Genomic DNA, 26,994 nt, shown 5'->3' with positions numbered 1-26,994 from the left:
ATAAGATAGTCCTAAATAATGAGGCTTAATGTCAAACTGAAGTTCAACTGATAACCCATTGGTGTATTTCAATTTAAAGTGAAAATTGTTATTAGTTTGTCACCATTTAATTTATTTTATAATATTTAATTTAGCAAGGCACTATATTATAGTAACTAAATATTTGATGTAGATTTATTTTATGTTCCTTTTCATTTTGTTGGATGTTGGTAATATTAGTTCCACTTTCACTTGTTTCTGCGAGGAGTGTAATAAGTGTGACAAGCTCTCTTGTGAGGTAAACCAATGGCATTAGACTGGAGGAAGAGATGCTTCTGGACTCTAAAGGTGTTACTGTTAATGCTGTTTGCTCAGTAATCATTTAATAAAGATATTTGAATTATACCCCATCTTGTATTCTGCGTTATTATTATGATACCTGTGCCTTGCGGACACTGCTACCGCAGATAATAATGAAAAGCGCTTCACGTAGGACACACCAGTTTAGTGTAAATAAAGCGTTTAGCGCATGTAAGCAAACGGAACGGAACTCAGAGCACTTCTGTTACTGTAAGCATGAAAGGGAGTTGTGGAGCACAGAAATGCTCTGAAAACACTGTAACAATGCTCTGACTTAATATAGACCAGACAGAGCAGTGCAAATAAACTTTGAAGGGAGCAGACTATTATTTATTTAATTAAATCGCAGCCCTTTGCAATTTAATAATCGCACAAGGTCATATCGCAGTTTCGATTTTATTTCGGATTAATTGTGCAGCCCTACCATCCAGAACTTCAAACAGTGCCTCACCAGTTGTGTGCGCTGGAAGAGACAGAAAAGTATGTCCTCAATATTACTGATTTTTTATATATATTTGACATGGGTAAGCAACTGTGCTAGGTCTGCAACTTCAGTTGTCTCATCAAGCTGTAGTGCACAGTACTGGCTTTGCATGATGCTAGCTAGCAATTCCTCCTTAACTTCGCTTGCCATGTCAGATGTCATTAGAATGTGATGTCACCAATCTGTTGTGCGAAATTCTCTCCAAACATGACTTGACCGATATCTTTGGCAGCAGGTGAGGTTTTCCTATTTTAGCAACTTGTTGCGAGACGTAGTATGCTTCTAGACACCTGTTAGACACTGATGTGTGTTTGCTGATGATGCGTTACTGCTGTGAAAGGCAAGATAACTCATTTGAAAAAATCTAAGGGTTTGTCTTTGATTGTCAGGTGTTTGGTTTCTAAATGGCACTTCAACTTGCATGGCTTCATGCTATCATTTGCCAGCAAATGACACACTGGGGCTGCGGTTCAGCATCTGTCCCATACACTAATGTCATACTTTTGTGCTTTACACATATTAGGGGGTCGGTACTCCTTTTTGCATGTGTGATGAACCATATACTTCTAACCAATATGGAATCCATTCGGCTAATGTTCTGAAACATGTCTGCACTGATGTCTAGATAAAAGGCAGACTACGCTCCGCCTCTCCCCATCAAAAAGAAAATGCAGAGGGAATTTTTTTATTTTTTTTTAATGCAGAGCGGGGTTTTCATTTATGTACAATCTACTTGAAAAGCAATAAAATACACAGAGTACCCAAATGATACACTGTCTCTGTTTTATCTTGAAAACAATTTGCGCCCTCCTTCTGATCTCTCCCCCACGTTGAGAACCACTACTCTAAACAGCTGCACTAAAGTGGACAATACAGCTCTCTTGTGGCCACATCATGCAATTGCAAGTCTAAAAAAAAAGCTGTACTAAGAAATAAAAAAGAGAAATATGATCAATATGTCCAGTAATTGTGCCTTTTGAGAACGGTCGCATATTTAGCCAATAAAATCAGTTATATGCGTGAGCACACATTACTTAAAGTCTACAATATTCAAAATGAAAACTCTCACATATAGTATTATTTATTCAAATAACAGTAGGTGGTTGTGTTCATAAAGACATAAAAAGCAACAAACATAGGTTCTGTCACCCTATTTTCAAAATATAACTAGACAGTCATGAAATTTGCCTTTCACTAAAAAAATTTGTTTTGAGCCTTACCGCGCTCCATAATGTTTTGAGACTTAGCACTCTCCAAAGTGTTTTGAGCCTTAGCGCTCTCCATTGTACCTCAGTGGTATGCGCACAGAACCTCGAGGGCGAGCTTTTTGTGAACGCGCGCGCTTTCTTCACTGTTTGGACGGGGGCGGGGCTAGGGGGAAACAGCGTTCGATACAACGCCTGTCTCCGCAGCACGTGCACCGCCCAACTGAAACGCCAGCTCGTTGTTGGGGAAAAAAATATTATTCGACAGCATTCCTTCAGACGAATCTCACTGAAGTTGTAATCTCTCACCACCATGTAAACTGTGACGGGCTGACAATCTCCCCGCATAGATTAAATCCGCGTCGGTCTACCCAACCTTCTTTGGTCTTTACGCACCAAAACACGCCTTTCGAAGCTCGTGACGCAACTGAGGCTGTTACGTTTATATTTAATTCCCCCTCCCCTGGCTGTTCTGCTCCCATCACTCTCCTCCCCCTGATTGTAGCTATTTCTCCTATCTCCGAGCAAGCGACTAACATGGATATTATAAATCAGGTAGGGCGTTTTGGACACTATTGAATCGACTGATGTTATTTTGGATATTAATGCTATGTTTATTATGTGCATGTTTTCCTTTATCTTTGGCCAGAGGTGCATTGTATGTGATGAAGATGCGCTAAGGAATTGTGGTGGAAAATTCGTATAGAGCAGAGGTGCCCCGCTGATGTTGTCCGTCTGTTCACGTATATTTCAATTTTGTTTGTTTTAAGACATCAATGACCTTGTGATTTTTGTATTTAATGCAGATCTGATGAAACGCTAAATGTAACGTATTCGGGTGGGTTGAGGGATACAGTTGACATACAATAAACTTACTAAATGCATATTTATATGTATTTCAAATCATTAATGATTTGTGGTAATATTATATTCTGTAGTGTGTAAATGCGTAACATCCATACACAGAGAATGCAAGAGGCCCTTTATCACATGCAGATGCGCTTGTGGACATGCTGTTTAAAATGGCAGCTGACTTCCATCCCAATACTGTGACTTTCAGCTCTTAGCCGAGACCCATCTGTATTATTTTTACATGGATATTAGGCTATAAGACATTGATCGTGAAATCTGTGCCAGCTTAAACACAATCAACCATTGGTAAAAACACATTTATATTGCCAAATATTACGTAATCGAACAGAATTTTTTTCAAGGTGACACAAGCTGAATTCATAAGTAAGCAAATATTATACACGTCAATGTATAATACCATAGAGGAGTCTTGGATAGTATTGAATATCCCACTGTCGCGGGCATACAGTGGTGTCGCGTGAAACCGCACCTTCCCACGTCACTCTACCCGAATAAACCATATCTAATACCACCAAAGTGATTTGCAAATATTTGTAAATATCATGTATGCATGAAACGGAACATACGGTACATCTGAGCACCCCTTGGACGAGAAGACCATGTTTGCCGTCAGTGAAGGGCCTAATTCATCCTTCTGAGAAACGGTCTAAGGATTGTTAATGAGGAGCAGCACCGTCACTCATTAAGATTTTGCTTTCTAAAATGGGTTTCAAAAGGCAAAATCTCGGGTCTGTTTTGCGTGACATGCACTCTGGCCACGATTCAAGGTCCTTTTTCCCCCCCATTGCCTTTCACAGCTTTAATGACATACACTAGACCTTTTTCACAGACTGTGATGACGCGTTTCCGCCTTATTTATCAGCGTAAATCTCGCAATTGATTTATATATAATTTTTTTGTTGTTGTAAATGTATAACATTTTGCTCTGTGTTATATTACCCTGGAATTATATATATATATATATATATATATATATATATATATATATATATATATATATATATATATATATATATATATATATATATATATATATATATATATACATTTTACCACAGCTGCGAGGGGTTTCTATTGCAGCTGCTGAGTGAGTGACAGTATATTTGGCATCTTCTCCCATCTGACTGTCTTAATCCACAGTTTAAATTTTTTTTCCTCTTCTGGAAAGTGTAATAAAAATGTAATAAGTGGATTTTTTATTTTATTTTTTTAATTATTTTTTTTTTGCGCTTGGAGCAAATGGGTAAGTTCACTCCCATTCAGCGCTGTTGAAGTTTACCTTGCAAACGTTTACTTCCGTGTTCCAAAATCCGGAGTGTGAAAAAGGTCTATGATGTGCCTTGGAGTTTTTAGAGGCCTGTTTGTACAATTAGTCATCGTGGTGAAGAGATATTATCAACATACTAATAACAAAAACAAATGTCATTCTTCTTCTGTCTATGTGTAACATGTACCCCCATGTTTGTTTGTTTTACAGTTGGTTGCCAATGGGCAATTCAGGGTGTTGAAAGTCCCATTGGGCTTCATCAAAGCCTTAGAATGGGTAAGTTCTCTCTTTCTGTTTAAACTATGGTGGATTGGTGACCATTTTTAGTTCACACATCAATTTCAGCCATTTCATTTCTGTCCTGAAACTGAAACCAGAGATTTGAGCTTTGTCCAGAACAGATCTCTTATATATTTCATGATGTTGTGTTACTTTATACATATTGTATGTGTATTCTGTTGACCACAAATGCATATTCAAGCGTTCACAGCCACTGAAGTTTCAAACTGATTACTCCCTGTCTGTCTCATACAAGTCACACTCTGATGCACTGAGGTGGACGGGTACCACAGCGCACGTGGGAAGAGCACTAACAATTTCAGCGTAATGGTGTCATCTAGTGGTCACACAATGCACATTCACTCTCAACTGGGGTGAAAAAAATTACATTAAATAGCCCAGTAGCACCCTGAACATGACCACATTTGCAGGATATGTGTCTTTACACTCAAGGGCAGGCACGTACTGGCCATTGGAAATTTTTGCCGGTGGGCCGGCCACGATAAGCTGAAATGGGCCACCATGTTGTGACAGGCTGTGTATTCTAAATTTTTAATTGTGCATTCATTCTCATTGGACAAAAACAAAACTATTGATGATAATGTCTGAAATATTTTAATGCATGATTGGACCAAATCGCCCTTAGTTTGGATAAAATAACTCTGAATTGGCCCATCCCAATATAAAAAGTATTTTCTGAGTTTGTTTGCTTGAACTGATTATGCTTTAATTGATCCTTTTATCATCTGTTGTCATTTTGGTTTTAATGTGTTTTGGTTGTTATTGGTGCATGTATGACCTGGCTGACTTTTTCGTGGTCTAGTTTAAAGGAATATTCTGGGTTCAATTCAAGATAAGCTCAATCGACACCATTGGTGGCATAATATTGATTACCACAAAAATAAATTTTGTCTTGTCCCTCCTTTAAAAAAAAAGAAAAGTAGAAATCTGGGTTCCAGTGAGGCACTTACAATTGAAGTGAATGGGGCCAATCAGTAGAGGTTAAAATACTCTGTTTTAAAAGTATAGCCACAAGACATAAACAATATGTGTTTTAACATGATTTTAGTGTGAAATCGCTTGCTAACCTTTTCTGTGTAAAGTTATGTCCAATTTAACACTTCATTGCCATGATGATGTAATATCAACAAACCTAAAACTACTGTAAAAACAACAATTTAAACAACTTTTCAGCTTAAATAATATATAAGTTTTAACAGAAGAATTAATTTAAGTGTTGTTATAAAACATTTATGCCATTAAGCACTCCAAATATTGTCCCTATTCACTTCAATTGTGTCTCACTTTCCTCAAGAAAATGAACAAGTCAATTATGTTTTGCGTTTATCAACATTATGCCACGAATACGGTTTATTGAGCTTAACTTGTATTGAACTTGGAATATTCATTTTATATTGTCTTGTTTTGTTTTTTCGGGGGGGGGGGGGTTTATGTACAATAACTGCATTAGTTTGACTTGTTATTTTTTGTTTGGTTTATATTGCTGTATTTTTTTCTTAGCGTTGTATATTCTCTTCTGATTTGTCTTTATTTCGTTTGGTTTACATTAGCTATTGTAGAAGTTTGTCGATCGTTTTTGTCTTCTGTGTTGTTGCATACACAACCCTGCTCAGTGATATGACCTGAGTATCTCAGTGAAATTGAATAGCTTCATTCTCCATGCAGTCCATCCTCCAGCCAAAATCCACATACAATCTATTCCAGTGACTCAATCTCCCAGATTTAAATCCTGAAAGGAAAAATGTGTTTGTGTCCACACCAGGATGCTGGACTCGCATGGAGAAAGATGCTTTTCTTCGGAGTTTTTTTCTTTGATAATTTTGAATTGTATTTTTAGTAGCATTAAATTGATTCACACTTTCAAAAGTATATTTACAACACACATTTTCAATATTTTCACAAATGTTATCCCACCACCAAAAATATGTTGCTCTGTCACTAAGGCTGATTGGTCAATACAGCGTTTCAGTCATACTAAAATGCTAAATACAGTTACAGCCATAATGGCAAACACCTGTTCAGTAAGCGATTGTGTATATCACTGCGCAGGACCCATAAAGGCTGACTATTAACTCTTAATGTCCTTAATTTTTCCTAAATACACAACTCTTCCATGAGACCTTGACTCAACTGTTAGAGCATCTACTATTAAACATAAGAAATCTCTACTGTTCTCTCATTGTTTCCCTGTGTTTCACTTACATCACTGTCATAGCTCTTACTTTTTTGAGCAAGTTTGGAACATTGTTTTGTGGCACATGGATACATTTTGGATAAGCGTTTGCTATGAATAATTGCACATGCACATGCTCAAGTTCTTGCTCTTTTCTAGGTGTTTGCGATCTTTGCATTCTCAACCTGTGGGAGTTACTCGGGCTCCTTCAGGATGAGTGTGGAGTGCAAGAACATATCACAGAGTAACCTGAAAATAGATGTGGATTTTGAGTATCCCTTCAGGTACACTTAACCTTAAGAGCTGTGTTGCCATGTCATAGTTGTTTACTTGATAAAGTAATTGAACCTAAAACATTGAAATAAAACTGAAGTGGATCCGTTCACTGTTTAATTAATCCCTTTAATATAAAGAAATCACTGCAACATTTAGATCAGAATGATTTTCATCAGGCACACATCACAAATTTTGTTACAACTAAACACATCATTATGTTTACCTGTTAATAATCATGGTAAATTATCTCATGGTCACTCAATCTCACTTAATGAGAACAATTAATTAAGAGTTCAAACTTCAGCTAAACATTCACCAGTCTCCCACAATTACAAACAAGTCAGAAACATCTGTGAATCATGTAAATGTCACAATTTAAGTAAAAAAAGTTTAAAACAGCAAATATCAGACACAGGTCAAAGTCAAACAAATACAAACACGGATACAAAGGTAAACATCTTTTGGGTGTCACAAGAATGGATGGATATCAGGGGGACTGGGTAGCTCAGTGTCTTGGTTGCTAAGGAGGGCTGAGTCACATGGGATAACCTCCTCGTGGTCATGATTACTGGTTCTCACTCTCAATGGTGGTAAGTTGTGTGTGGATCGCGGAGAGTATCATGAGCTTCCACATACTGGGAGTCTCCGCGGTGTCATGCTCAGTGAGCCAACAAGCAGAGGCAACTGAGACTTGTCCTCAGTAAGTTGTGTGTGGTTAACGAGATTGAGTTGAGTAACCACGCTACCACGAGGACCTACTAATTATTGGGAATTGGGCATTCCAAATTGGGAGAAAAGGGCATTAAATTGGATATCAAAATCCATAGGATACAAGGTGTTAAGTGTATAAATATAATAGGCCTCTTTTTTTTTAATACAAATTTATTAACATCACCTATTCTGGGTGATTTGACATGTTCAATACCAATGTATCAAAGAGATGAAAGATTACACTGCATGCACAATTATTAGGCAAATTGTATTCCTCAGGATTCATTTTATTGTTGAACAAACACAATGCTCTCAGTCAATCCAAAATGTTATTGAACCTCAAACCTGAACGTTTAACAAAAGTAAAAGTGAGATTTGTCTTTCTCAGGGGGATATACAAGTGTGCACAATTATTAGGCAACTAAATTACAAAAATAATTTCTCCCAACTCAATTGTTTATTCTCAATTTTTAGAGTAAGCGACAAATAACATTTTAGGCCTTTCAAATATATTCAGTGACCAATATAGCCACCCTTCTTTTCAATAACTGCCATGAGCCTTCCATCAATGGATTCTGTCAGTTTTTTGATCTGTTCACGATCAACTTTCCCTGAAGCAGCAACCAGAGCCTCCCAAATGCTGTTCAAAAAGGTGTATTGTCTTCCCTCACTGTAAATCTCATGTTTGAGAAGGGCCCATAAGTTCTCAATAGGATTTAAGTCAGGGGAGGAAGGGGGCCCCAAGTCATTATTTGGGCTTCTTTGAGGCCCTTACTGGCTAGACAATAGGTGGAGTACTTGGATGCATGTGATGGAGCATTGTCCTGCATAAAAATCATGGACTTCTTGAATGCTGAGAACTTCTTCCTGTACCACTGCTTGAAGAAAGAGCTTTCCAGAAACTGGCAGTAGGTTTGGGAGTTGATAAGATCAGAATACTCACTTGCCTAATAATTGTGCATGCAGTGTTATGTTTTTTCAAATTATGAAAAAATTATCTTGATCATTTGTACGTATACTACTTTGATGTTCCACAATCCTTGTTTTTAGAGCACATTGTGTTTTTCCGATATAGGCTAATCCACAAGGACATTTAATCATGTAAACAACGTTCTTTGTAGTACAAGTGATGACACTCTTGATTTTGAATTCTTTACCCGAATGGGGATGGGAAAAAAACATTTAGTTTTAACAGAAAATTACATTGGGCACAGTGACCACAACATTTACATTTATGCATTTGGCAGATGCTTTTATCCAAAGCGACTTACAGTGCACTTATTACAGGGACAATCCCCCGGAGCAACCTGGAGTTAAGTGCCTTGCTCAAGGACACAATGGTGGTGGCTGTGGGGATCGAACCAGCGACTTTCTGATTACCAGTTTACCAGTTATGTGCATTAGACCACTACACCACCACCACTCCTATACACCACCACCACTCCTATAACAACAATACTTGCCAAATGGGATAGATGACAAAAAATTAGTGGGCAAATCAGCTTTCATGACAGGATTATGAATGTTAGGGGGATGGTTATATACAAATCTAGGTGACTCTTTAAAAACATCACAAAGAATGGGATCTGAATTTAAAATGTACCAATGTTTGTTGACAATCTTCTTTAAGTATGTACAAATAGGGGAGAATTGGAACAAGATAAAAGCTTTATTTTCTTCAGATTTAGCCTGATTTGTGGTTAAGCATATGCCCTGATTTTTATTTTCAAATGTCCTAACAGTGGACTGTATCCAATTTTCGTTATAACCTCTCTCTCTAAACTTGAACTTTGTAGTTCGTAAGACTCAGAGCTACAAATATGACATATATGATTAAATTGACTAATAGCCAAACTGCGTTTCAGATGGGTATGATACTTTGTCCATGCAGAAGTGTATTACGATCAGTCGGTTTTCTGTACAGATCTGTAGAAATCATATTGCCATTCCTAATAATCAAAATATCAAGAAAGTTGATTTGGGACCAGTCAAAATTGACAGTAAATTGAAGATGTTCATCACTTGCATTAAGAAAGTGCTGAAACTGTAGCAGTTCATTCTCAGTACCAGACCACATCACAAGAATGTCGTCAATGTATCTATGCTAGGGTCTTATATGCGAAAAAAGAACAGATGCTGAAAACAATTGAAAAGGTGTTTTTGTTCAAAGAAACCCACATACACATTGGCATAATTTGGTCCCATAGTGCTTTCCATGGCTGCACCTTTAGTTTGAAGAAAGAGTCATAAAAAAACATTTTGTTAGCACCAAATTGGTCAATGTTTTGATACAATCAATACTTGATCAATGGCTTCAATGCCTCCCTAATGTGGTATGTTTGTATAAAGAGACTCAACATCAAAGGTGGCTAATAATGTATCATCAGATAATTCAATAGTTTTCAAGATCTTAATCATGTCAATTGAATCTTTTGCAAAAGAGAGTAATGAAAACACAATAGGTTTTAAAAAAAAAAGTAATCAACATGGGTGACATTTTCTCAGTAAGAGACCCAATCCCAGAGATAATTGGTCTTCCTGGAAGCTTTTCAAGATATTTATGTATTTTTGGAAGTATATAAATAACTGGGTTACTTGGTTACTCAAACTTCATGAAAGTAAAGTCCTGTTTTGTGATCTCACCCTTATTCCAAACAATGTTGCTAATAATAATGAATCATGGTCATAAAAACCTTAGTGGGATCAGAATTAAATTTGTGATAAAATACATTGTCACTCAAATATCATTTCACTTCTTGATCATAATCAGAAAAATGAATAACTACAATAGAGCCACCCTTATCTGCTGGTTTAACTATAACTGTTTTATAATGGTTTAATTCCATTAAAGCTTTTCTTTGATCTATAGTCAGTTTGTTGAGTACCTTGTACTCACATTTGTTGGGAAAATTTATCGGACCCCCCCCCCCCACCTACAAGACGACAATATGTCACAAGTGAAGCATTTCTATTCTTAAGAGGAACAAAGGATGATTTACCTCGAAGGTTTTAGTAATCTCTTTAGTTCAGAGAATGAATTAGGATCTTGTGTAGATTTCTACAGACCTGTACAGAAAACCGACTGATCATAATACACTCCTGCATGGACAAAGTATCATCCTACCCATCTGAAGAGCAGTTTGCCTATTAGTCAATTTAATCCTATACGTCATATTTGTAGCTCTAATGAGTCTTATGAACTACAAAGAATTGACTTAATGAAAAGATTTAGAGAGAGGTTATAACGAAATTGGATACAGTCCACTGTTAGGAGATTTGAAAATAGAAATCAAGACATATGTATAACCACAAATCATGTTAAATCTGAAGAAAATAATGCTGTTATCTTGTTCCAATTCTACAATTAGATTTGTATATAACCGCCCCCCTAACGTTCATAATCTTGTCATGAAAGCTGAATTGCCTATGACCCGTCCCACAAATTTTTTGTCATCTATCCCATTTGGCAAGTATCGTTGTGGTCACTGTGCCCAATGTAATTTTCTGTTAAAATGTAATGTTTTTTTCCCATCCCCATTCGGGTAAAGAATTCAAAATCAAGAGTGTCATCACTTGTACTAAAAAGAACGTTGTTTACATGATTAAATGTCTTTGTGGATTAGCCTATATCGGAAAAACACAATGTGCTCTAAAAGCAAGGATTGCGGAACATCAAAGTAGTATATGTACAAATGATCAAGAGAATACTGTGGCAGTTCATTTTAATTTGAAAAAGCATAATCTTTCAACTCTTAGATGCATTGGTATTGAACATGTCAAATCACCCATAAGAGGTGGTGATGTTAATAAAACTTTATTAAAAAAGAGAGGCCTATTTATACACTTAGAACTTTGTACCCTAAGGGTCTTAACTTGGATTTTGATATCCATCCATTCTTGTGACTTATTGACTTTTTGGGATAATGTTTACCTTTGTATCGGTGTTTGTATTTGTTTGACTTTGACCTGTGTCTGATATTTGCTGTTTTAAACTTTTACTTAAATTGCGACATTTACATGATTCACTGATGTTTGTGGATTGTTTGTAATTGTGGGAGACTGGTGAATGTTTAGCTGAAGTTTGAACGCTTAATTAATTGTTCTCATTAAGTGAGATGATCATGAAATAATAGACCATGATTATTAACAGGTGAACATAATGATGTGTTTAGTTGAAACAAAAGTACTTAAAGTGATGTTGCCTATTGATTTGTGCCTGACGAAGATCATTCTGATCGAAATGTTGCTGTGATTTTTAAATGAAACTGAAGGGAATAATTAAACTGTGTGAATCCATTAAGAAATTCAGTTTTATTTCAATGCTTTTTGACCTGATCCAGCACCTGTTGCAGAAGTGCTGGATGTGCATGCATTCCCCCCTCCAACTTTATTCAACCTAAAATGACCGTTTATTGTTTTTTAAATCTGTTAATTTTATTTTATTTTTTATTGTGCTTTTTCTCCAAAGAGCTTTTTGCACATAGATACACTACTGGTCAAAAGTTTAGGGTCATTTACTCTATTATTATTAGATTCCTCCGTAGGAGGGAATCTATTGTAATTGATGGTTTTATTATTATTATTATTATTATTATTATTATTATTATTATTAGATTCCTCCGTAGGAGGGAATCTATTGTAATTGATGGTTTTATTATTATTATTATTATTATTATTATTAGATTCCTCCGTAAGGAGGAATCTATTGTATTTGTCGGTATTATTATTATTATTATTATTATTATTATTATTAGATTCCTCCGTAGGAGGGAATCTATTGTAATTGATGGTTTTATTATTATTATTATTATTATTATTATTATTATTATTATTATTAGATTCCTCCGTAGGAGGGAATCTATTGTAATTGATGGTTTTATTATTATTATTATTATTATTATTATTATTATTATTATTATTATTATTCTTCTTCTCCTTGAGCCCAAATAGCTCAAAAAGTCACTGGTCAAAAATTTTCTAAATTGGCACATTGATACTCCATGCCAACGGGTACCCCCAAACCAAGAATGGCCCACATTCGCCCATAGGTGGCGCTACAGGCCACGCCCAAAAAACAAAATTCAAAGTGATACAATTTCCACGCCATTTGTCCAAATCTTCTGAAATTTGGTGTACATGCCTCATTCCTCATGGGGAACAAAAAGCCTCAAGAACCCATAACTTCCGCCATGATGGATTTTCCCGTACGTTGAAAATTTGCGAAAACCTACAAAACTCTTCTTCTCCTGAACCGTAGCTCCAATTGACTTGAAATTTGGTACACATGTGTAGAATGGACATCCTTGAAAACGTTACTTAGGAAAAATGAATACGATACAAAATGGCTGAAAGGGGCGTGTTTATGTAAATGTCCAAATTTTAACAATATATACGTGTCAATAAATCAAATGTAATTTTGACTGATGGTTTTTCAAACCTAACATGCTTAAAGATGACATCACTCTGAAGTACTGTGCAAAGAATGGCCATGCCAAAATTCCCATTTTCTGGTCAAAAATGTTCTAATTTGGTAAATTAATAGTACAGGCCAACAGGAATCCACAAACCAAGAATGACCGACATACGCCACTAGGGGCACTACAGGACAAGCCAAAATTCCCATTTTCTGGTCAAAAATGTTCTAATTCGGTACAAGAATAGTACAGGCCAACAGGAATCCACAAACCAAGAATGACCGACATTCGCCACTAGGGGGCACTACAGGACAAGCCAAAATTCCCATTTTCTGGTCAAAAATTTTCTAATTTGGTACTTTGATACTACAGGCCAACAGGAACCCACATACCAAGTGTGGCCCACATTCAGCCCTTAGGGGCGCTTACAGGCTACTCCAAAATTTCGTTTTCTGGTCAAAAACGTTCTAATTTGGTACATTGATACTGCAGGTCAACAGGAACCCTCAAACCAAGAATGGCCAACATTCAGCCTCTAGGGGCACTACAGGCCATGCCGAAATTCCCATTTTCTGGTCAAAAATGTTCTAATTTGGTACATTAATAGTACAGGCCAAAAGGAATCCACAAACCAAGAATGACCGACATTCACCACTAGGTGGCGCTTAGAGGCCAGCCGAAATTCCCATTTTCTGGTCAAAAAGTTATAATTTGGTACATTGATACTACAGGCCAACAGGAACCCACAAACCAAGTATGGCCCACATTCGCCATTAGGGGGCTTACAGGCCACTCCCAAAATTTCGTTTTCTGGTCAAAAATTTTCTAATATGGTACATTGATACTACTGGCCAACAGGAACCCACAAACAAAGAATGGCCAACATTCAGCCCTTAGGGGGCACTAGAGGCCACCTGAAATTCCCATTTTATGGTCAAAAATGTTCTAATTTGGTACATTGATACTACAGGTCAACAGGAACCCTCAAACCAAGAATGGCCAACATTCACCCCTAGGGGCGCTACAGGTAATTCCCAAAAGTCCCATTTTCTGGTCAAATATTTTCTAATTATGTACATTGATACTACAGGCCAACAGGAACCCACAAACCAAGAATGACCCACATTTGCCCATAGGTGGCGCTTACAGGCCACGCCCCAAAAAATATTTTCAAAGTGATACCATTTCCACGCCATTTAACCAATTCTTTTGAATCTTGGTGTACATGCCTCATTTCTCATTGGGAACAAAAACGCCTCAAGGATCCATAAGGTATGATGGATTTTCCTGTAGACTGAAAATGTTTCGTTTAGGATTCAGACAGAAATACATGTTTTTTGGATTCATCCATTGAGAGGGTTTAACCCCAACCCTCTACTGATCAATTTGAAATGATTTGCCATTTTGAGGAGGAATCCGCATTGCTGCTTTGCAGCTATATTTATTATTATTATTATTATTATTATTCTTCTTCTCCTTGAGCCCCAATAGCTCAAAAAGTCACTGGTCAAAAATTTTCTAAATTGGCACATTGATACTCCATGCCAACGGGTACCCCCAAACCAAGAATGGCCCACATTCGCCCATAGGTGGCGCTACAGGCCACGCCCAAAAAACAAAATTCAAAGTGATACAATTTCCACGCCATTTGTCCAAATCTTCTGAAATTTGGTGTACATGCCTCATTCCTCATGGGGAACAAAAAGCCTCAAGAACCCATAACTTCCGCCATGATGGATTTTCCCGTACGTTGAAAATTTGCGAAAACCTACAAAACTCTTCTTCTCCTGAACCGTAGCTCCAATTGACTTGAAATTTGGTACACATGTGTAGAATGGACATCCTTGAAAACGTTACTTAGGAAAAATGAATACGATACAAAATGGCTGAAAGGGGCGTGTTTATGTAAATGTCCAAATTTTAACAATATATACGTGTCAATAAATCAAATGTAATTTTGACTGATGGTTTTTCAAACCTAACATGCTTAAAGATGACATCACTCTGAAGTACTGTGCAAAGAATGGCCATGCCAAAATTCCCATTTTCTGGTCAAAAATGTTCTAATTTGGTAAATTAATAGTACAGGCCAACAGGAATCCACAAACCAAGAATGACCGACATACGCCACTAGGGGGCACTACAGGACAAGCCAAAATTCCCATTTTCTGGTCAAAAATGTTCTAATTCGGTACAAGAATAGTACAGGCCAACAGGAATCCACAAACCAAGAATGACCGACATTCGCCACTAGGGGCACTACAGGACAAGCCAAAATTCCCATTTTCTGGTCAAAAATTTTCTAATTTGGTACTTTGATACTACAGGCCAACAGGAACCCACATACCAAGTGTGGCCCACATTCGCCCTTAGGGGCGCTACAGGCTACTCCAAAATTTCGCTTTCTGGTCAAAAACGTTCTAATTTGGTACATTGATACTGCAGGTCAACAGGAACCCTCAAACCAAGAATGGCCAACATTCAGCCCTAGGGGGCACTACAGGCCATGCCGAAATTCCCATTTTCTGGTCAAAAATGTTCTAATTTGGTACATTAATAGTACAGGCCAAAAGGAATCCACAAACCAAGAATGACCGACATTCACCACTAGGTGGCGCTTAGAGGCCAAGTCGAAATTCCCATTTTCTGGTCAAAAAGTTATAATTTGGTACATTGATACTACAGGCCAACAGGAACCCACAAACCAAGTATGGCCCACATTCGCCATTAGGGGGCTTACAGGCCACTCCCAAAATTTCGTTTTCTGGTCAAAAATTTTCTAATATGGTACATTGATACTACTGGCCAACAGGAACCCACAAACAAAGAATGGCTAACATTCGCCTTAGGGGCACTAGAGGCCACTGAAATTCCCATTTTATGGTCAAAAATGTTCTAATTTGGTACATTGATACTACAGGTCAACAGGAACCCTCAAACCAAGAATGGCCAACATTCACCCCTAGGGGCTTACAGGTAATTCCCAAAAGTCCCATTTTCTGGTCAAATATTTTCTAATTATGTACATTGATACTACAGGCCAACAGGAACCCACAAACCAAGAATGACCCACATTTGCCCATAGGAGGCGCTACAGGCCACGCTCCCAAAAAATATTTTCAAAGTGATACCATTTCCACGCCATTTAACCAATTCTTTTGAATCTTGGTGTACATGCCTCATTTCTCATTGGGAACAAAAACGCCTCAAGGATCCATAAGGTATGATGGATTTTCCTGTAGACTGAAAATGTTTCGTTTAGGATTCAGACAGAAATACATGTTTTTTGGATTCATCCATTGAGAGGGTTTAACCCCAACCCTCTACTGATCAATTTGAAATGATTTGCCATTTTGAGGAGGAATCCGCATTGCTGCTTGCAGCTATATTTATTATTATTATTATTATTATTATTATTCTTCTCCTTGAGCCCCAATAGCTCAAAAAGTCACTGGTCAAAAATGTTCTAAATTGGCACATTGATACTCCATGCCAACGGGTACCCCCAAACCAAGAATGGTCAACATTCGCCCATAGGTGGCGCTACAGGCCACGCCCAAAAAACAAAAATTCAAAGTGATATAATTTCCACCCCATTTGTCCAAATCTTCTGAAACTTTGTAAACATGCCTCATTTCTCATGGGGAACAAAAAGCCTCAAGGACCCATACTTCTGCCATTATGGATTTTCCTGTACAGTGAAAATTTTGGAAAACCTACAAAACTCTTCTTCTCCTGAACCTCAGCTCCAATTGACTTGGAATTTGGCACACGTGTGTAGTATGTATGTCTTTCCAAACGCTACTTAGCAAAAATGAATACAATACAAAATGGCTGAAATGGACGTGTTTATGTAAATGTACACACAAAAGATGATCAAAAATGTTTAAAATCCCATTGATTTACAATGGCTGAGCAAAAGTGCTCCCTCTACTGGACAAATATGGTCCACATGTAAAATCCCATTCACTTACATTGGCTGAGCAAAGAGGCTCCCTCTACTGGAGTAACTGTGTCTACCACATGCAGCTCTTCTGTAGCAATCTCTAATGAAGCATTTCGGTCTCCTAGTGGGTGGAGCTCCAGACTTAGACTACAGAAGACATTTTGCGCCTGCATGGAGGTATGTCAAATCAATTGTGTGTCTTAATGCTTTCCAGTTTGAACATTCAAGCGATTTTACACTATTCAACTCAACAAAGGCAAAACAACTCAAATAAATGTTTTCGAGCAGTTTGTGTGACACAGCGAAGCGAGCCGCGTCGCGTCTAACGTTCGCGACGCCGATGAGAGTTCGCTTTCCTTCTTGCGTTTCAACGGACAATTTCATACACCAAAATACATGATATATTGGGGTGTCTGCTATATCTCAAGTGAACAAACAGTTGATAAAGAAATCGGGTATCAATATATTGAATTATGAATTATTGAAGGGGTCTAGTGATGCCGCTGTGATGTCCTGTTAGATTTTTCTCTATCGAGACAGCGTTAACGTATCAAAACTTCCGAGTATGATGTTGTTTAATTGTCTCTGACAACACGCAATCCTCGAGGCGAGATCATTTTTGCTCGCGATCTTCACGAAGGTTTGTTGGTTGTGTACAATGGTTGCCTGCTTGAACATTCAAGCGATTTTACACTATTCAACTCAACAAAGGCAAAACAACTCAAATAAATGTTTTCGAGCAGTTTGTGTGACACAGCGAAGCGAGCCGCGTCGCGACTAACGCCGCGACGCCGATGAGAGTTCGCTCACAGCTTCATGCGTTTGAACGGACAATTTCATACACCAAAATACATGATATATTGGGGTGTCTGTTATGTATCAAGTGAACAAACAGTTGATAAAGAAATTGGGTATCAATATATTTAATTATGAATTATTGTGAACAACACGGATGCCGCTGTGGTGTCCTGTTAAGATTTTTCTCTCGAAACAGCGTTAACAGCTTAAACAAAATACTGCGTTATTTTTGCACATACAGATACATTTAATACATCGTCACAAACTATGAAAGTTGTACTTTTATTTGTTGTAAAGAAAATAAACCGTGTGCTCTTTGTCTAAGCTGAATATCTTTCTGAAACACGCCACAAAAACTTACACAAACATGAAACATATGTCTAAAGAAAGTAGGGATGGGCTGATCAATCCTAACGTATCAAAACTTCCGAGAATGATGTTGTTTAATTGTCTCTGACAACACGCAAACCGCGAGGCGAGATCATTTTTGCTCGCGATCATCATGAAGGTTTGTCGGTTGTATACAATGTTTGCCTGTTTGAACATTCAAGCCGATTTTACACTATTCAACTCAACAAATGTCAAAACAACTCAAATACATGTTTGCGAGCTGTTTGTGTGACACAGCGAGCCGCGTCGCGTCTAACTCACGCACTCCGATGTCTTTCGCTGCTGCTTGCGCCTGAACGGACAATTTCATACAACAGAGTGTCAAAATACATGATATATTGAGGAGTCTGTTATGTCTCAAGTGAACAAACAGTTGAGAAAGAAATCTGGAATAATTATATTTTATTCTGGCATTATTCCAGATGACGTCCTGCTATATTTTTCTCTCGAAACAGCGGAAACAACTTAAACAAAATACTGCGTCATTTTTGCCCATACAGAAACATGCAAGACATCATTACTGAACTATGAAATGTTTACTTTTATTTGTGTACACTTACAATAACAACAAAACCTTGTGCTTTTGTAAAATAAATAAACAGGGTGCTCAGTCTCTGTCTTCGCGATTATTTTTCTGAAACACGCCACAGAATTCAAGTGAACAAAATCAACCATTCACGCAGTCTGTATTTTATCATCTCACCATGAATACAAATGCAACAAGCATGGCACAAAACGAAAATAATGATACTTCTCAGTTCTCAAAAGATTAAACTGAACTGTGCCTTAAGTATCGTATCATGCGATAAAAGCCTCTTAAAGAGACAGTAACAATTTAGCCTTCGTCCTGAACATAGACATTCCCAAGTAATTGAGAAGTACAAATGGTATTATTTTAAGTTTTTTTATTTCTCTCTTACCTTGTAAAATGCCACGTTTTTGAATGGCATGTAAACACAATCACTCCATTTTTTTCACTGGATCTGTTGCTATTTTAATGATTTAAAAATCAAAGCACTGACCATTTAAAGTGTGAGCTTGTAGGCTACATTTTGAAATAGTTATAAACAGTCACAGCTATACAGTGTTATCATGTGCCTAGATAGTCTTTCAAATAAAATTGCTTGTGATATGCTTATGTAAGTCACACAAAAAAACAGAAAAAAAATCTTAAGAGAGAAGTGAAAGTGAAAGTAGCCAATCACTCCATTTTTTTCACTGGATCTGTTGCTATTTTAATGATTTAAAAATCAAAGCACTGACCATTTAAAGTGTGAGCTTGTAGGCTACATTTTGAAATAGTTATAAACAGTCACAGCTATACAGTGTTATCATGTGCCTAGATAGTCTTTCAAATAAAATTGCTTGTGATATGCTTATGTAAGTCACACAAAAAAAACAGAAAAAAATCTTAAGAGAGAAGTGAAAGTGAAAGTAGAGATTTTCAAAGTGATTTTTCATTCAAAGTGATACAATTTCCACGCCATTTGTCTAAATCTTCTGAAACTTGGTGTACATGCCTCATTCCTCATGGGGAACAAAAAAGCCTTAAGGACCCATAACTTTCACCATGATGGATTTTCCCGTACGCTGAAAATTTGCTAAAACCTAAAAATACTCTTCTTCTCCTGAACCGTAGCTCCAATTGACTTGAAATTTGGTACACATTTGTAGAATGGACATCCTTGAAAACATTACTTAGGAAAAATGAATGTGATACAAAATGTCTGAAAGGGGCGTGTTTATGTAAATGTCCAAATTTTAACAATATATACCTGTCAATAAATCAAATGTAATTTTGACTGATGGTTTTTCAAACCTAACATGCTTCAAGATGACATCACTCTGAAGTACTGCGCAAAGAATGGTCGACATTCAGCCCCTAGGGGGCTTACAGGCCATGTCGAAATTCCCATTTTCTGGTCTAAAATGTTCTAATTTGGTACAATGGTACTACAGGCCAACAGGAACCCACAAACCAAGAATGGCCGACATTCGCCACTAGGGGGCTTAAAGGCCACGCCTAAAATTCCCGTTTTCTGGTCAAATTTTTTTTTATTTGGTACATTGATACTACAGGCAGACAGGAACCCACAAACCAAGAATGGACAACATTCACCCCTAGGGGGCTTACAGGCCATGCCAAAATTCCCATTTTCTGGTCAAAAATGTTCTAATTTGGTACACTGATACTACATGCCAACAGGAACCCACAAACCACGTAATGGCCAACATTCAGCCATTAGGGGCGCTACAGGTAATTCCAAAAATCCCATTTTCTGGTCAAACATTTTCTAATTTGGTGTATTGATTCTACAGGCCGACATGAACCCACAAACCAAGAAAGGCCCACATTCGCCCCTAGGGGGCTTACAGGCCACTCCAAAATTCCCATTTTCTGGTCAAATATTTTCTAATTTTGTACATTTATACTACAGGCCAACAGGAACCCACAAACCAAGAATGACCAACATTTGCCCATAGGTGGCGCTACAGGCCACGCCCCAAAATTTTTTTTTTCAAAATGATATAATATCCACCCCATTTGTCCAATTTTTCTGAAACTTGGTGTACATGCCGCATTTCTCATTGGGAACAAAAAAGCCTCAAGGATCCATAAGGTCCGGTATGGATTTTCCTGTACATTGAAAATGTTTTGTTTAGGAATCAGACGAAGACATGTTTTTTTGAATTCCTTAATTGGGAGGGTTTATCCCCAACCATCTACTGATCAATTTTAAATGATTTGCCATTTTGAGGAGGAATCCGCATTGCTGCTTGCAGCTATATTTTTATTATTATTATTATTCTTTTTTATTTATTTATTTTTTTTTTCACATTTAAGGATAATAGTAAAGTCATCAAGAATAAGGAAGAACAGAAATGGAACTATAGAAATTGTGTTGTGACTAAAAAATTCCAAAATAAATCAAAACTGTTTTATATTTTAGCATCTTCAAAGAAGTCACCCTTTGCCTAGAATTTGCAGAAACATACTCTTGACATTTTCTCAACCAGCTTCTTGAGGAATCACCCTGGGATGCTTTTTAAACAGTATTGAAGGAGTTCCCATCAATACTGGGCACTTATTAGCTGCTTTTCTTTATTATTCAGTCCAAGTCATCAATTTCAAAAACAGTTTTAGTTTTTTAATGAAATAAATTACTATGTTGGCACAATTATATTTTTGTCTACAAAACTAATATTAAACATTTAAGCATGCGCCTTGAAATCAAAAGGTTTTTAAGAAAATGAGAAAGGTTTCAGTAAAGTGACCCCAAACTTTTGAATGGCAGTGTATATAGTTTCCCTTTATCTCAATACCCTTTTCATAGATTGTGATTTTTTTATTTAATGAAGAAAAAATATATATAATTTTTTACATTTCATTATTTAGTATAAATGTTAAAAATGATTATATTATCGTAGTATTAATAATAAATAAAAAAAAAGTTGCCACTACTGCAATGGGGTTTTTAAATACAGCTGTTGAGGGATTGACAATTTGCCACGTTTCTTCTCACTGTCATAATTCCTCTCTCTATTTTCATTTCTCTTTTTGAAAGTCATGGATAGTCACTGTTGCAAATGGGAACTAAAAAAAATTATATTTGCTTCGGTCTTAATAGAAGTTTTCTCCATTTTAGTTTATATCGGTGTTCCAAATACAGACATATAAAAAGGGTCCATAAATGTACAAATATAAACCGTACCTTTTCTCTAGCCAAATCTAGTGTATTACTAACATTGAAACTAAGGCTCTTGTAAGTCACACTAGATAAGACTTAATTTAAAGGCTTTATATGTAAATGTAGTCCCATAACCATAACATTGTCTTTTATCCACATACACCAGTTAAATAACTGTGTTATTTGTTATGTGTTCTCTCAAAAACCCTAATTCACCATTCTTCTCCGCTTGATCTCTTCCAGGCTCCATCAAGTGTATTTTGATGTCCCCACCTGCAAGGGTAGCCATAATGACCGTTGCTTTCTGGTTGGAGATTACTCATCCTCAGCAGAGTTCTTTGTCACCATTGCTGTTTTTGCATTCCTGTATTCCATGGCAGCTCTTAGCATCTACATCTTTGCCTTTGAGAAGTACCGTGAGAACAATAAGGGACCACTGATTGTGAGTTTTCCTAAATTATACATTAAAGAGTTAAAGACGCCATGAAATCGCTTGACGAGTTTTCTCTCCTGTTGACGTATTTTTCCTATTGAAATAGTAAGTTTTGGCTGGACACATAGAAAGTTTTTTGTTTGTTTGTTTTTTTTTAATGGGCTTTACTTATGCCACAACCATGAACCATGATTTTCTACTTGCGTGTTGGTTGCAGGTGGAATTAGAGAAAGGCCAATTCTCATTCTACAGAGAATTTAATTGGAAAAATCTAATTCTGCGTAGTGCAAGATGAGTAATCAGTATTTTTGGTCCATTTTCCTGGAAAAGAAACACTGTTGATGAGGGACATCCAAGGAGACTTTTACCCTCTTGCATTCACACTAGTAGTGACGTCATCTAGTATATACCATTTTTGTTCTGACTTTGTTTGCACTTGTGATTCAATAGCAACATCAACATCAACTAAATCAACAACACCGACGGAGAATTCTAGGATCAAAGCGACACTTTTTTTAGGGCTGTTTTACACAAACTTTGGTTGCATCTGAAAATGTTGGCAGCTGCCTAATCAGTTAATGGTTTAAACGACAGCGTAATTGAATTAATGGAACTCTTAAGAAAAAGCACCTTATTTGATCATACCTCATAATACAGCCTCAGAAGGCAGCATTTTCCAATTTTCGGACTCAGCATGTGTCTTCAGGTTACAGTTTACACTTGCCGTGTGAGCAGCACAGTGCAGCGTCACGAAGCCGCAGTGAGAGGAGAGATGAGGTGGTCAGACTACCATCCAGCACATTCTGAACTGAGCGGACAACATGGTGAAAATTCACTATAAACCTATTTATCAACATGATTTTTACAATAAAGGCCTATAAGTCTCAAGATAAATTAGTAATCTGTACTAAAATACTCATTCATTTACTTAAAAAACGTCTTGAAGCAAGCTAACCTAGCAGTACATGGACACAATTTTTCCCTCATGTAAACTAGATTTCATTTCGGTTTAGTCTATAATAAGTTAAATTACGGAGGGCGGGGCCGAGTCGTGATCATACACACCCGGTCCCCTAATCAAGCCTCTGAGGTATAAAGGTCAACTGCTGAGTATCGTGCGGGAGAGAGAGATCGTTAGCGTGCGTGCTATTATTTATATTGAAAAGCCGGTTCTCGCCTCCTCCTTTCCATTGATCATGTTACATACCCACTCTCAATAAACACATGATAATTTCGTCCCAAGGAAAGTTCGATGTAGTAAGTAATCCATAAATCACTTTATTTTCTGTATAGTCTCACAGTTCAAACAATAAAGATGCGATGAAAACTCGAGGTGTGTTTTGAACACACACACATTTGTGAAATGGGTGATTCTCTTTGGATACTTTGTTGGTTTTATGTTATTTCTGTTAAGGGAATTGTAAAATTATCACAATCCTCTGCGTAAAAGGCTAGCAGCTACAATTTTGTTTACAAATGGTGTTTTCCATTGCTTTGTGCATCATAGGTTTTTGACCAATCACAGGCTGCAGCACCTCCCCCTACCCCACAGAGTAGAAGCTAAAAATGTCCCTTAAAACGGCTACGAGAAACTAAAGTGTCTCGTGCGAAAACGATGAAAAATACTTGTCCCAGGGAAAATAACCTAAAACGGGCTCTAGTCCCTGCAGTGGGAAAAGGTCTGCTGCTAATAATAGTCTAAAAGGACTAAAAGCCACAAAAGTTCATTTTTTAAATTAGCTGTTGGTTTTGTTGCTGAGATACATGTGAGGATGTGTAAACAAAGAAAAAAAATATTGAATTATTGAAGCAGAGATTGAGATTTTGAATGACAACATTTATATATCCATTAATACAGGATTTTGGCGTGACGTGTGTATTCACCTTCATGTGGCTGGTGAGCTCATCAGCATGGGCAAAGGGTTTGTCAGATGTGAAGACAGCTACGGACTCCGAGAAAGTCCTGGAACTGATCCCTGCCTGTGAGTTGGAGGGTAACCGCTGCCGTGAAGTTTACGACCCTGTCATGTCTGGTCTTAATACTTCTGTGGTGAGTCAGTTTTATTTGGCTTCACTGTAGGTTTGGCTGAAAGGAAGCCAACTTAAAAAGCTGTGTCTGCAAGAACTGATTATGGATCAGACCAATGTTGGCCAGTGCCCTGTAGATGTAATATTGATATGGATAGACAAATAGTGCTTGAATGTGTGTCAGTGACAGTTAGACTGCAATGTGAAATAAACAAAGAATTGAAAACTATTACCTGTTCCTGGCCCCTCTCCAGCATTAACACATTAAGTTCAATTAATACCCAAAGCAAGTTTTTGAAGTTCATACTCCTCCTTATTTTTATTTTCTGAATTTATAATATGAAAATTATTTAAAGGTTACTCAATTCAGATTTAAAATGTGTAAGTCTTAAAAACTGACTGAAATATTTTTTGTTTATTTGAGATCGTATGTATTGTGACACATGGTTGGTGCCCTGGGACCTCAAGACCATAATCCATATTTGTTTGTCTGGGTCTCTTTTCAAAGACACTTTTTAGTGCTGCTCTTTCAATATCTCTCGTTAACCCTCTGCACTCCAGGTCTTTGGCTTCCTGAACCTGATCTTGTGGACAGGTAACCTGTGGTTCGTGTTTAAGGAGACCGGAATCATCGCACCATTTATGCGTCAACAACCCGCCCAGGAGAAGCAGCCCGCTCCTGATTCCTACGGACAGGGAGGTTATGGGCAGCCAGACCCATACGCCGGCTCCCAGGGAGGCTACCAGCCTGACTACAGCCAGCAAGGCTACAATCAGAGTGGAGATTATGGCCAGGCCGGCTACGAGCAGCAGGGGGCACCCACCTCCTTTGCCAACCAGATGTGAGTGGGGAAATATCTCAGGAAGCGGAAGGCGACTGGGGACTGGTAGGTGATGTTTAGAAATATATGGCTGAGTTCGTAATGACATATTACTCAAAAGTACTCTTACTATATCTTTCGTATAAGGAGAAGTAGATTAGTATGGTATTATGCCATTCTGAAATCTGCTTATGCTATGTTAAGAAAGGAAATATTCTTAACATAGCTAGCCTACTACATACTGAATACTGCACACTACACAATACTGTGTACTACCTAGAATAAAAAAATATATTTTACTTGAATTGGATATGTTATTCAACAATAAACATTTCAAACAAGGGCTATGATATATTGTTGTTACATGACCTCATCACATTGCATGTCAGGGTTGTCCAGTAGTAGTTTTAATATTTTTAGTTCAGTTTTGTGTAACATTAACTATGTTTCAATCAAATGTTGTTTTCTCCCATAACCCCATAATGACATTGTGAAAGAAGTTTGTTTGAAATCTTTGCTAATTTATTAAAAATAAAAACCGAAAAAAATCACATGTACATAAGTATACACAGCCTTTGCCATGACACTCAAAATTGAGCTCAGGTGCATCCTGTTTCCACTGATCATCCTTGAGATGTTTCTACAACTTGATGGAGTCCACCTGTGGTAAATTCAGTTGATTGGACATGATTTGGAAAGGAACTGTGCATGTCAGAGCACAAACCAAGCCATGAAGTCCAAGGAATTGTCTGTAGACCTCTGAGACAGGATTGTATCGAGGCACAGATCTGGGGAAGGGTACAGAAACATTTCTGCTGCATTTAAGGTCCCAATTAGCACAGTGGCCTCCATCATCCGTAAATGGAAGAAGTTTGGAACCACCAGGACTCTTCCTATAGCTGGCCGCCCGGCCAAACCGAGCAATCGGGGGAGAAGGGCCTTATTCAGGGAGGTGACCAAGAACCTGATGGTCACTCTGACAGAGCTCCAGCATTTCTCTGTGGAGAGAGGAGAACCTTCCAGAAGAACAACCATCTCTGCAGCACTCCACCAATCAGGCCTCCATGGTAGAGTGGCCACTCCTCTGGAGATTACAAAAGGCACCTGAAGGACTCTCAGACCATGAGAAACAAAATTCTCTGGTCTGATGAAGCCTTTGGTCTGAATGGCAAGCTTCATGTCTGGAGGAAACCAGGCACCACTCATCACCTGCCCAGTACCATCCCTAAAGTGAAGCATGGTGTTGGCAGCATAATGCTGTGGGGATGTTTTTCAGCGGCAGGAACTGGGAGACTAGTCAGGATCGAGGGAAAGATGAATGCAGTGAGACATCCTTGATGAAAACCTGCTCCAGAGCTCTCTGGACCTCAGACTGGGGTGAAGGTTCATCTTCCATCAGGACAACGACCCCAAGCACACAGCCAAGATAACAAAGGAGTGGCTATTGGACAACTCTGTGAATGTCCTTGAGTGGCTCAGCCAGAGCCCAGACTTGAACCTGATTGATCATCTCTGGAGAGATCTGAAAATGTCTGTGCACCGACGCTCCCCATCCAACCTGATGGAGCTTGAGAGGTCCTGCAAAGAAGAATGGGAGAAACTGCCCAAAAATAGGTGTGCCAAGTTTGTAGCATCATACACAAAAAGACTTGAGGCTCTAATTGGTGCCAAAGGTGCTTCAACAAAGTATTGAGCAAAGGCTGTGAATACTTATGTACATGTGATTTTCTTTTTTTTTAATTTATTTATCTTTTTTTTTAATTTTTTATACATTTGCAAAGATTTCAAACAAACTCCATTCACGTTGTCATTATGGGTAATTGTTTGTAGAATATTGAGGAAAATAA

General features: G+C 37.7%; 1 protein-coding gene across 1 annotated transcript in view; it reads left to right on the top strand.

Annotated features, from left to right (window-relative positions):
- The first annotated feature begins 2,121 nt into the window (after positions 1–2,121).
- LOC127621018 (synaptophysin-like) overlaps positions 2,122–26,994 on the top strand; it is a 28,552-nt gene continuing 3,679 nt past the window's right edge. The window contains exons 1-6 of the mRNA XM_052094429.1: positions 2,122–2,583; positions 4,379–4,444; positions 6,801–6,925; positions 22,109–22,307; positions 24,157–24,348; positions 24,888–25,213. Of these exons, the coding sequence (XP_051950389.1) occupies positions 2,122–2,583; positions 4,379–4,444; positions 6,801–6,925; positions 22,109–22,307; positions 24,157–24,348; positions 24,888–25,172 (1,329 nt within the window). The 3' untranslated portion in view covers positions 25,173–25,213. The remainder of the gene's footprint in view (positions 2,584–4,378; positions 4,445–6,800; positions 6,926–22,108; positions 22,308–24,156; positions 24,349–24,887; positions 25,214–26,994) is intronic.

Source organism: Xyrauchen texanus, chromosome 27 (genome assembly GCF_025860055.1).
Source record: "Xyrauchen texanus isolate HMW12.3.18 chromosome 27, RBS_HiC_50CHRs, whole genome shotgun sequence".
NCBI lineage: Eukaryota > Metazoa > Chordata > Actinopteri > Cypriniformes > Catostomidae > Xyrauchen > Xyrauchen texanus.
The sequence above is the reverse complement of the archived record's forward strand: the minus strand, read 5'-3'. Positions and strand labels throughout refer to the sequence as shown.